At 44.7% G+C, this 13,236-nt stretch overlaps 1 protein-coding gene and 1 long non-coding RNA gene across 5 annotated transcripts in view; one reads left to right on the top strand and one right to left on the bottom strand.

Moving 5' to 3' along the window:
* On the top strand, positions 1-1,366 carry LOC149979065 (uncharacterized). Its single transcript, XR_016484864.1, has 2 exons — positions 1-116; positions 231-1,366. It is a non-coding gene; the product is annotated as an uncharacterized LOC149979065 (long non-coding RNA).
* A 504-nt stretch (positions 1,367-1,870) lies between these two features.
* Positions 1,871-13,236, bottom strand: part of LOC110536888 (uncharacterized) — a 70,565-nt gene continuing 59,199 nt past the window's right edge. For all 4 annotated transcript variants that reach the window (XM_090191574.1, XM_090191577.1, XM_090191576.1 and 1 more), the window contains 7 exons: positions 10,290-10,463; positions 9,076-9,165; positions 8,692-8,775; positions 6,857-6,975; positions 6,670-6,778; positions 2,917-3,080; positions 1,871-2,322 (listed from right to left, as the gene is read on the bottom strand). In XM_090191574.1, coding sequence (XP_090047700.1) covers positions 2,214-2,322; positions 2,917-3,080; positions 6,670-6,778; positions 6,857-6,975; positions 8,692-8,775; positions 9,076-9,165; positions 10,290-10,463 — 849 coding nt within the window. In that variant the 3' untranslated portion in view covers positions 1,871-2,213. The remainder of the gene's footprint in view (positions 2,323-2,916; positions 3,081-6,669; positions 6,779-6,856; positions 6,976-8,691; positions 8,776-9,075; positions 9,166-10,289; positions 10,464-13,236) is intronic.

Consider the following 13,236-nt stretch of genomic DNA (forward strand, 5'->3'; position numbering starts at 1 on the left):
TTAGAGTGTAGAGGCGGTAGGTAGCCTAGTGGTTAGAGTGTAGAGGCGGTAGGTAGCCTAGTGGTTAGAGTGTAGAGGCAGCAGGTAGCCTAGTGGTTAGAGTGTAGAGGCGGTAGGTAGCCTAGTGGTTAGAGTGTAGAGGTAGCCTAGTGGTTAGAGTGTAGAGGCGGCAGGTAGCCTAGTGGTTAGAGTGTAGAGGCGGTAGGTAGCCTAGTGGTTAGAGTGTAGAGGTAGCCTAGTGGTTAGAGTGTAGAGGCAGCAGGTAGCCTAGTGGTTAGAGAGTAGAGGTGGCAGGTAGCCTAGTGGTTAGAGTGTAGAGGTGGCAGGTAGCCTAGTGGTTAGAGTGTAGAGGTGGCAGGTAGCCTAGTGGTTAGAGTGTAGAGGTGGCAGGTAGCCTAGTGGTTAGAGTGTTGGGCCAGTAACCGAAAAGTCTAGTTTGAATATCCGAGCCAACAAGGTGAACAATCTGTGATTTGCCCTTAAGAAAGCCTCATAACCCTAGTTTGCCCCAGAGGAGCCCTAGTTTGCCCCAGAGGAGCCCTAGTTTGCCCCAGAGGAGCCCTAGTTTGCCCCAGAGGAGCCCTAGTTTGCCCCAGAGGAGCCCTAGTTTGCCCCAGAGGAGCCCCAATGGACGACCCTGTAAAACAAGACATTCCACTGAACCTATCCGGTGTCTGTGACAAAAAAAAACATGTTATCATTTGTAAACAGTCCATTGTGGAACATACTGTTCACCCTCACATAGACTTGTATTGTAGTCCAATCATTCATAGGCTTATTTTGTAGTCCAATCATTCACAGGCTTGTATTATAGTCCAATCATTCACAGGCTTGTTTTGTAGTCCAATCATTCACAGGCTTGTTTTGTAGTCCAATCATTCACAGGCTTGTTTTGTAGTCCACTCATTCATGCACAGTCTGTCTGTCCTTCAAGCATTGCAAATGGAAGACACTTCCACATTCTGCTCAGAGTCAAATAAAAGAGTTATACTGTATATACAATGAATCAAAGTGTATAGTGTAGCAGGTAATATCAATACTGTACGGAAGTAAGATATTTATAATATAGTTAACACGATAATGCAACAGATTCGTTTGGGTAATTTGTAGGAAATATTGTCCAAATCCTCCAAACTACTTTAACCCAAAGTCCTATATGATCATATAATGATTATATATTGATTATTGGCCCTTTTTCCTTCGCTAAAACACGTGACTTGAGTGTACAGGGATTGCTAGCTTGATTCAATATAATTGTGTTGATACACTGTAATATCTCCTGCTGTATAAATAAAGCTTGATTTGATTCAAAAGAATCACAACACTTCAACTACTACTTCCTTTAACATTCTACAGACCCCCCCCCCCCCCCAAAAAAAAAAAAACATGAGTTTCCTGTGTTCTATATATATTTCCACACTGTGGGGTTGGAATAATACTGTGAAATTGTTAAAATGATGATAATGCCCTTTCTAATGTAAGAGCTGTTTGAAAAGACAGCCAGAAGTTTCAGCCTGTTTTGGTTTGGATGGAGTTTTGACCTGCCTGGTGACATCACCAGAGAGTTCCAAACCTCTCTACCAATAACAGCTGGTTGTCAGTTCCCCCTCCCCACTCTGGTGACATCACCAGGCGGTAAATGAGTTAATAGACCAATAAGAAAGAGAGTTCCAAACCTCTCTACCAATAACAGCTGGTTGTCAGTTCCCCCTCCCCACTCTGGTGACATCACCAGACGGTAAAGGAGTTAATAGACCAATAAGAAAGAGAGTTCCAAACCTCTCTACCAATAACAGCTAGTTTTCAGATTCCCCTCTCCCAGACACTCCCAGCAAAAAAAAATGTGTTATAAAAAAAACAACCTCTTTGCTAAGAATCCATTTTTGTTTCTTTTTGACCATTGTGATTGAAAACAATCACAGTAAGATCCTTGTCACCCAGAAATGAGTTAATATTGAGATAATAACAGCTGCATTGGGACCTTTATGGAAAACAAAAACTAAAGACACAATTTCAATAGTACAGAGAAAGAGGCTAAAGAAGGTTTGAACACTTGACTTGTGGGCTTTTTCTACGATAAATGACAGTATTGGTGCCAGTGTAGAATGTGTTGTTTCTTGTCAAGTCTATTAGCGGTGGTATTAGGGGTATCACTCTAACCTTTATCAATAAAGTGTGTTGAAAAAGGCTAGTATGAGGAGGTGCTGTTGTCTTTATTCAGGCCTTGGAGGATGTTGGTCAGCCTGGTCCTCTTCATCTACACTGAGATCCAGACGCAGGTTCTCCAGAGTCTGTCTCATTTGCATGGTGGACTCCTTACGTCTGCAGAGCAAATGAGGGTGTGTTTGTGTCCTGCAGTTCAAACAGTATCACTCTCTCCCTCTGCTCTCTGCTCTCCCTCTGCTCTCCCTCTCTGCTCTCCCTCTCTGCTCTCCCTCTCTGCTCTCCCTCTCTGCTTTATGCTCTCCCTCTGCTCTCCTTCTCTGATCTCCCTCTGATCGCTCTCTGATCTCCCTCTCTTATCTCCCTCTGATCACCCTCTGATCTCCCTCTCTGCTCTCCCTCTCTGCTTTATGCTCTCCCTCTGCTCTCCCTCTGCTCTCCCTCTGCTCTCCCTCTCTGCTTTATGCTATCCCTCTGCTCTCCCTCTGCTCTCTGCTCTCCCTCTCTGATCTCCCTCTCTGCTCTCCCTCTCTGATCTCCCTCTCTGATCTCCCTCTGCTCGCTGCTCTCCCTTTCTGATCTCCCTCTGCTCGCCCTCTCTGCTCTCCCTCTCTGCTCGCTGATCTCCCTCAGATCGCCCTCTGCTCTCCCTCTGCTCGCTGCTCTCCCTCTGATTGGTCTCTCTTTCTAGTCTCTCCCTCTCTGATCTCCATCTCTCTCTTTCATTGAACCTTTATTTTCTAAAACACGTACTTGAGTTGAAGGTGCTGATCCAGGAGCTGTCTCTGTAGTCTGTTGGAGGTCTCTCTCTCCTCTGTCAGTTCTCTCTGGGTGTGGCGGCACTGAGCGTCTCTACGACTGGACTCCTCCTCCGCCTCGTTCAGCTGACGCTTCAGGGAGCGCATCCTCTGGGTCATCTGATGGAGAGAGGTCATAGGTCATTGGGTCAACTTCAGAGGGCTACCAAATCAAACTGCACATTACGCATCACAACACTCAGAGGTATAACATAGGTATCACGTAAATAAGTAACATCCACTTATACAAAGTTATCTCATTAAACATTATTATTTAACAAGAGATCCTGGAAATCCTATCAGGAACACAGTATAAATAAACTGGTGTTTACAGACAAAATAAATGTAAATAGGATTCACTGTCCCCCATCTGACATGGCTCTCCTGTGTTAGTAACTTTAAAGTGTCCTAGCAGCTTCGTACCACACACACACACACACACACAGTCATACTAGCGTAGTGGTGGTGTTAGTGTAGGTATCCTACCAGGTCCTTCTGCTTCGTACCACACACACACATAGACACACACATAGACACACACATAGGTACACACATAGGTACACACACACACACAGTCCTATTAGCGTAGTGGTGGTGTTAGTGCAGGTATCCTACCAGGTCCTTCTGCTTCGTACCACACACACACATAGGCACACACATAGGCACACACACACACAGTCCTATTAGCGTAGTGGTGGTGTTAGTGCAGGTTTCCTACGTGGTCCTTTGCTTCGTACCACACACACACACAGGCACACACATAGGCACACACACACACAGTCCTATTAGCGTAGTGGTGGTGTTAGTGCAGGTTTCCTACCAGGTCCTTCTGCTTCGTACCACACACACACACAGGCACACACATAGGCACACACACACACAGTCCTATTAGCGTAGTGGTGGTGTTAGTGCAGGTTTCCTACCAGGTCCTTCTGCTTCGTACCACACACACACATAGGCACACACATAGGCACACACACACACAGTCCTATTAGCGTAGTGGTGGTGTTAGTGCAGGTTTCCTACCAGGTCCTTCTGCTTCGTACCACACACACACACAGTCCTATTAGCGTAGTGGTGGTGTTAGTGCAGGTATCCTACCAGGTCCTTCTGCTTCGTACCACACACACACACAGTCCTATTAGCGTAGTGGTGGTGTTAGTGCAGGTTTCCTACCAGGTCCTTCTGCTTCGTACCACACACACACACAGTCCTATTAGCGTAGTGGTGGTGTTAGTGCAGGTATCCTACCAGGTCCTTCTGCTTCGTACCACACACACACACAGTCCTATTAGCGTAGTGGTGGTGTTAGTGCAGGTATCCTACCAGGTCCTTCTGCTTCGTACCACACACACACACAGTCCTATTAGCGTAGTGGTGGTGTTAGTGCAGGTTTCCTACCAGGTCCTTCTGCTTCGTACCACACACACACAGTCCTATTAGCGTAGTGGTGGTGTTAGTGCAGGTATCCTACCAGGTCCTTCTGCTTCGTACCACACACACACAGTCCTATTAGCGTAGTGGTGGTTTTAGTGCAGGTTTCCTACCAGGTCCTTCTGCTTCGTACCACACACACACATAGGCACACACACACACAGTCCTATTAGCGTAGTGGTGGTGTTAGTGCAGGTTTCCTACGTGGTCCTTCTGCTTCGTACCACACACACACATAGGCACACACATAGGCACACACACACACACAGTCCTATTAGCGTAGTGGTGGTTTTAGTGCAGGTTTCCTACCAGGTCCTTCTGCTTCGTACCACACACACACAGTCCTATTAGCGTAGTGGTGGTTTTAGTGCAGGTTTCCTACCAGGTCCTTCTGCTTCGTACCACACACACACAGTCCTATTAGCGTAGTGGTGGTTTTAGTGCAGGTTTCCTACCAGGTCCTTCTGCTTCGTACCACACACACACAGTCCTATTAGCGTAGTGGTGGTTTTAGTGCAGGTTTCCTACCAGGTCCTTCTGCTTCGTACCACACACACACAGTCCTATTAGCGTAGTGGTGGTTTTAGTGCAGGTTTCCTACCAGGTCCTTCTGCTTCGTACCACACACACACAGTCCTATTAGCGTAGTGGTGGTTTTAGTGCAGGTTTCCTACCAGGTCCTTCTGCTTCGTACCACACACACACAGTCCTATTAGCGTAGTGGTGGTGTTAGTGCAGGTATCCTACCAGGTCCTTCTGCTTCGTACCACACACACACACAGTCCTATTAGCGTAGTGGTGGTGTTAGTGTAGGTATCCTACCAGGTCCTTCTGCTTCGTACCACACACACACACATAGACACACACATAGGCACACACACACACAGTCCTATTAGCGTAGTGGTGGTGTTAGTGCAGGTTTCCTACCAGGTCCTTCTGCTTCGTACCACACACACACAGTCCTATTAGCGTAGTGGTGGTGTTAGTGCAGGTTTCCTACCAGGTCCTTCTGCTTCGTACCACACACACACACAGTCCTATTAGCGTAGTGGTGGTGTTAGTGCAGGTTTCCTACCAGGTCCTTCTGCTTCGTACCACACACACACACAGTCCTATTAGCGTAGTGGTGGTGTTAGTGCAGGTTTCCTACCAGGTCCTTCTGCTTCGTACCACACACACACACAGTCCTATTAGCGTAGTGGTGGTGTTAGTGCAGGTTTCCTACCAGGTCCTTCTGCTTCGTACCACACACACACACAGTCCTATTAGCGTAGTGGTGGTGTTAGTGCAGGTATCCTACCAGGTCCTTCTGCTTCGTACCACACACACACACAGTCCTATTAGCGTAGTGGTGGTGTTAGTGCAGGTTTCCTACCAGGTCCTTCTGCTTCGTACCACACACACACACAGTCCTATTAGCGTAGTGGTGGTGTTAGTGCAGGTTTCCTACCAGGTCCTTCTGCTTCGTACCACACACACACACAGTCCTATTAGCGTAGTGGTGGTGTTAGTGCAGGTTTCCTACCAGGTCCTTCTGCTTCGTACCACACACACACACAGTCCTATTAGCGTAGTGGTGGTGTTAGTGCAGGTTTCCTACCAGGTCCTTCTGCTTCGTACCACACACACACACAGTCCTATTAGCGTAGTGGTGGTGTTAGTGCAGGTTTCCTACCAGGTCCTTCTGCTTCGTACCACACACACACACAGTCCTATTAGCGTAGTGGTGGTGTTAGTGCAGGTTTCCAACCAGGTCCTTCTGCTTCGTACCACACACACACACAGTCCTATTAGCGTAGTGGTGGTGTTAGTGCAGGTTTCCTACCAGGTCCTTCTGCTTCGTACCACACACACACACAGTCCTATTAGCGTAGTGGTGGTGTTAGTGCAGGTTTCCTACCAGGTCCTTCTGCTTCGTACCACACACACACACAGTCCTATTAGCGTAGTGGTGGTGTTAGTGCAGGTTTCCTACCAGGTCCTTCTGCTTCGTACCACACACACACACAGTCCTATTAGCGTAGTGGTGGTGTTAGTGCAGGTTTCCTACCAGGTCCTTCTGCTTCGTACCACACACACACACAGTCCTATTAGCGTAGTGGTGGTGTTAGTGCAGGTTTCCTACCAGGTCCTTCTGCTTCGTACCACACACACACACAGTCCTATTAGCGTAGTGGTGGTGTTAGTGCAGGTTTCCTACCAGGTCCTTCTGCTTCGTACCACACACACACACAGTCCTATTAGCGTAGTGGTGGTGTTAGTGCAGGTTTCCTACCAGGTCCTTCTGCTCTGTAACAATCTTCTGTTCCTCCTCCAGCTGACCAGACAGTTCGTTGATCTTCCTCTCCAGTTTACTGATGGTGTTGCTCATCACCACCTTGTTCCTGCACAGGAGAACTCCGTCAATACACCAGTCCACAAACACTGTGTGGTCGTCCTGTAGATACGAAAAGGAGACGTACCTCTCCTCCACTCTGAGAGCGTTCTCCAGCTCCTTGACCCGGTTCTCTGTCTTAGTGATCACATCCACCTGGACTCTGGAGCTGTGAAGTTCCTCCATCGCCACACGCAGGTCACGCAGCTACAGTACACCACAGGAAGGAATGTTACAGACACCACAGGAAGGAATGTTACAGTACACCACAGGAAGGAATGTTACAGACACCACAGGAAGGAATGTTACAGTACGCCACAGGAAGGAATGTTACAGTATACCACAGGAAGGAATGCCACAGTACACCACAGGAAGGAATGTCACAGTACACCACAGGAAGGAACGCTACAGTACACCACAGGAAGGAATGTCACAGTACACCACAGGAAGGAATGTCACAGTACACCACAGGAAGGAATGTTACAGTACACCACAGGAAGGAATGTTACAGACACCACAGGAAGGAATGTTACAGTACACCACAGGAAGGAATGTTACAGACACCACAGGAAGGAATGTTATAGACACCACAGGAAGGAATGTTACAGTACACCACAGGAAGGAATGTTATAGACACCACAGGAAGGAACGTTACAGTACACCACAGGAAGGAATGTTACAGTACACCACAGGAAGGAATGTTACAGACACCACAGGAAGGAATGTTACAGACACCACAGGAAGTAATGTTACAGACACCACAGGAAGGAATGTTACAGTACACCACAGGAAGGAATGTTACAGTACACCACAGGAAGGAATGTTACAGTACACCACAGGAAGGAACGTTACCGTACACCACAGGAAGGAATGTTATAGACACCACAGGAAGGAATGTTATAGACACCACAGGAAGGAATGTTACAGACACCACAGGAAGGAATGTTACAGACACCACAGGAAGGAATGGTATAGACACCACAGGAAGGAATGTTACAGTACACCACAGGAAGGAACGTTACAGACACCACAGGAAGGATTGTTACAGACACCACAGGAAGGAATGTTACAGACACCACATGAAGGAATGTTACAGACACCACAGGAAGGAATGTTACAGTACACCACAGGAAGGAATGTTACAGTACACCACAGGAAGGAACGTTACAGTACACCACAGGAAGGAATGTTATAGACACCACAGGAAGGAATGTTATAGACACTACAGGAAGGAATGGTACAGACACCACAGGAAGGTATGTTACAGTACATCACAGGAAGGAATGTTATAGACACCACAGGAAGGAATGTTATAGACACCACAGGAAGGAATGGTACAGACACCACAGGAAGGAATGTTATAGACACCACAGGAAGGAATGTTATAGACACCACAGGAAGGAATGTTATAGACACTACAGGAAGGAATGGTACAGACACCACAGGAAGGAATGTTATAGACACCACAGGAAGGAATGTTATAGACACTACAGGAAGGAATGGTACAGGCACCACAGGAAGGAATGTTACAGACACCACAGGAAGGAATGTTAGACACCACAGGAAGGAATGTTACAGACACCACAGGAAGGAATGTTACAGTACACCACATGAAGGAATGTTACAGTACACCACAGGAAGGAATGTTACAGTACACCACAGGAAGGAACGTTACAGTACACCACAGGAAGGAATGTTATATACACCACAGGAAGGAATGGTACAGACACCACAGGAAGGAATGTTATAGTACACCACAGGAAGGAATTTGTTCTTAACTGTCTTGCCTGGTAAAATAAATTTAACCATAGGACCTATATACAACACCGATGTATAGATGGATCACATAGCTACACCACAGGCTGACGTCCCCACCATGCAGGTTACAACAGTTCCCAGTGTAGTTAGTGTACTGTACTGTACCTGTCTTGCCAGGTTGATCTTCTCACTGTCCAGCTGCTCATTCACATATTTCTCCTGAATCAACTTCAGCTGGAGCTGTTCTGTCTGTGAAGAACACAACAGTCTATTTTAGATAGTACTTCACACCCACTGGGGCACAACCTCAAAAACAAAAACCCTGTCCCCATTCGCTGCTGTCGAATCAGATCAACATCAGAATATAATTACCTCTCACTGGCCAGGCATCAGTTAAAGTCCCAGAAGATTACATTTCATATTTAAATGATTTATGAGAATGTTTTGACTAACTATATTAGTTGACGTGAACAGAGAACAGAAAAAAATTGGTTCAGTGTGGCATAGTGGTCAGGGTTCAGGGGTGAGAGGTCAGGCAGACAGACGTACCTGCTCGATGGCTCTCTTGTGCTTCCTGGCCCAACTCTGTTCACTGTCCTGCATCTCCTCCAGGTCGCTCTCAAGATCTATCGCTTTCTCCTGTGAAAGGAGAAACACGTCAACCAATCAATCAATCGAATCGATCTATATAACACCTTTTCTACATCGGCAGTAGTCATAAAACACCATCAATCACACGTCCTTAGAAAGCTTTTTCCCCAGCAGTTGTCACGGTGCTTTGACAGTAAACCTGTAAACCTCAAAGACGACGCTGAGGCAGAACTACGTCCATCTATCTGTATTCTATAGAGCTACACGTAACCGCCAAAATAAAGGAAACACTTGAGTAAACGAAGGACCCAAAAGTATATGGAAAGCAGGTGGTTCCTGCGTTAATTAAGCAATTAACATCCCGTCATGCTTAGGGTCATGTATAGCAAGTCCCAATTGTTCATTATGTTGGCTACCATGGCTAGAAGAGATCTCAGTGACTTTGAAAGAGGTGCTGTGTGTGTGTGTGTGTGTGTGTGTGTGTGTGTGTGTGTCAGTCGACAGATCTCAACTCGATTGAACACTTATGGGAGATTCTGGAGCAGCACCTGAGACCAGTGTTTTCCACCAACGTCAACAAAACACCAAATGATGGAATTTCTGGTGGAAGAAATGGTGTCACATCCCTCCAGTAGAGATCCAGACACCTGTAGAATGTATGCTGAGGTGCATTGAAAATGTTCTGGAGTCACATGGTGGCCCAACACCCTATTAAGACACGATGTTGGGTTTCCATTATTTTGGCAGTTACCTGTTCATCTACAGTATATCTGCCACGGTTCATTCAGTCTACTCTCTCTATATCTACAGTATATCGCCCAAGGTTCATACAGTCTACTCTCTCTATATCTACAGTATATCGCCCAAGGTTCATACAGTCTAATCTCTCTATATCTACAGTATATCTCCCAAGATTCATACAGTCTACTCTCTCTATATCTACAGTATATCTCCCAAGGTTCATACAGTCTACTCTCTCTATATCTACAGTATATATCCCACGGTTCATACAGTCTACTCTCTATATATCTACAGTATCATACAGTCTACTCTCTCTATATCTACAGTATCATACAGTCTACTCTCTCTATATCTTCAGTATATCTTGCTTGGCCAGGTCCTCTTTTGACTGGGCTTAGGGTTTATGGTGCTCTCTGTCTGTCTGTACCAACCTGAGCCTGTTTGAGTTGCTTGTCCAGGTCTTCCTTGGTCTGTGCAGCCGTCTGTAGCTCGATGGTCAGGTCCTCTACGCTCCTCTCTGCCTGCTTCAACTGCAGCTGAACTCTCTCTCTCAGCTGGATCTCCTCCTCCAGGGAACGCTCCTTATCTATCAGCTTACCTGACACCTGACAACACATACAGTAATCTATCAGCTTACCTGACAACACATACAGTTATCTATCAGTTTACCTGACAACCCATACAGTTATCTATCAGTTTACCTGACAACACATACAGTTATCTATCAGCTTACCTGACAACACATACAGTTATCTATCAGTTTACCTGACAACCCATACAGTTATCTATCAGTTTACCTGACAACACATGCAGTTATCTATCAGCTTACCTGACAACACATACAGTTATCTATCAGCTTACCTGACAACACATACAGTTATCTATCAGTTTACCTGACAACACATACAGTTATCTATCAGCTTACCTGACAACACATACAGTTATCTATCAGTTTACCTGACAACACATACAGTTATCTATCAGTTTACCTGACAACACATACATCAGTTTACCTGACAACACATACAGTTATCTATCAGCTTACCTGACAACACATACAGTTATCTATCAGTTTACCTGACAACACATACATCAGTTTACCTGACAACACATACAGTTATCTATCAGCTTACCTGACAACACATACAGTTATCTATCAGCTTACCTGACAACACACACAGTTATCTACCAGTTTACCTGACACCTGACAACACATACATCTATCAGCTTACCTGACACCTGACAACACATACAGTTATCTATCAGTTTACCTGACAACACATACAGTTATCTATCAGTTTACCTGACACCTGACAACACATACAGTTATCTATCAGTTTACCTGACAACACATACAGTTATCTATCAGCTTACCTGACACCTGACAACACATACAGTTATCAGCTTACCTGACAACACATACAGTTATCTATCAGTTTACCTGACAACACATACATCAGTTTACCTGACAACACATACAGTTATCTATCAGCTTACCTGGCAACACATACAGTTATCTATCAGTTTACCTGACAACCCATACAGTTATCTATCAGTTTACCTGACAACACATACAGTTATCTATCAGCTTACCTGACAACACATACAGTTATCTATCAGTTTACCTGACAACACATACATCAGTTTACCTGACAACACATACAGTTATCTATCAGCTTACCTGACAACACATACAGTTATCTATCAGCTTACCTGACAACACACACAGTTATCTACCAGTTTACCTGACACCTGACAACACATACATCTATCAGCTTACCTGACACCTGACAACACATACAGTTATCTATCAGTTTACCTGACAACACATACAGTTATCTATCAGTTTACCTGACACCTGACAACACATACAGTTATCTATCAGTTTACCTGACAACACATACAGTTATCTATCAGCTTACCTGACACCTGACAACACATACAGTTATCAGCTTACCTGACAACACATACAGTTATCTATCAGTTTACCTGACAACACATACATCAGTTTACCTGACAACACATACAGTTATCTATCAGCTTACCTGGCAACACATACAGTTATCTATCAGTTTACCTGACAACCCATACAGTTATCTATCAGTTTACCTGACAACACATACAGTTATCTATCAGCTTACCTGACAACACATACAGTTATCTATCAGTTTACCTGACAACACATACATCAGTTTACCTGACAACACATACAGTTATCTATCAGCTTACCTGACAACACATACAGTTATCTATCAGCTTACCTGACAACACACACAGTTATCTACCAGTTTACCTGACACCTGACAACACATACATCTATCAGCTTACCTGACACCTGACAACACATACAGTTATCTATCAGTTTACCTGACACCTGACAACACATACAGTTATCTATCAGTTTACCTGACAACACATACAGTTATCTATCAGCTTACCTGACACCTGACAACACATACAGTTATCAGCTTACCTGACAACACATACAGTTATCTATCAGTTTACCTGACAACACATACATCAGTTTACCTGACAACACATACAGTTATCTATCAGCTTACCTGGCAACACATACAGTTATCTATCAGTTTACCTGACAACCCATACAGTTATCTATCAGTTTACCTGACAACACATACAGTTATCTATCAGCTTACCTGACAACACATACAGTTATCTATCAGTTTACCTGACAACACATACATCAGTTTACCTGACAACACATACAGTTATCTATCAGCTTACCTGACAACACATACAGTTATCTATCAGCTTACCTGACAACACACACAGTTATCTACCAGTTTACCTGACACCTGACAACACATACATCTATCAGCTTACCTGACACCTGACAACACATACAGTTATCTATCAGTTTACCTGACACCTGACAACACATACAGTTATCTATCAGTTTACCTGACAACACATACAGTTATCTATCAGCTTACCTGACACCTGACAACACATACAGTTATCAGCTTACCTGACAACACATACAGTTATCTATCAGTTTACCTGACAACACATACATCAGTTTACCTGACAACACATACAGTTATCTATCAGCTTACCTGGCAACACATACAGTTATCTATCAGTTTACCTGACAACCCATACAGTTATCTATCAGTTTACCTGACAACACATACAGTTATCTATCAGCTTACCTGACAACACATACAGTTATCTATCAGTTTACCTGACAACACATACAGTTATCTATCAGTTTACCTGACAACACATACAGTTATCTATCAGCTTACCTGACAACACATACAGTTATCTATCAGTTTACCTGACAACACATACAGTTATCTATCAGCTTACCTGACACCTGACAACACATACAGTTATCAGCTTACCTGACAACAC

Source organism: Oncorhynchus mykiss, chromosome 12, assembly GCF_057628025.1.
Source record: "Oncorhynchus mykiss isolate SJ-2025 chromosome 12, ASM5762802v1, whole genome shotgun sequence".
In the NCBI taxonomy this organism is placed as follows: Eukaryota; Metazoa; Chordata; class Actinopteri; order Salmoniformes; family Salmonidae; genus Oncorhynchus; species Oncorhynchus mykiss.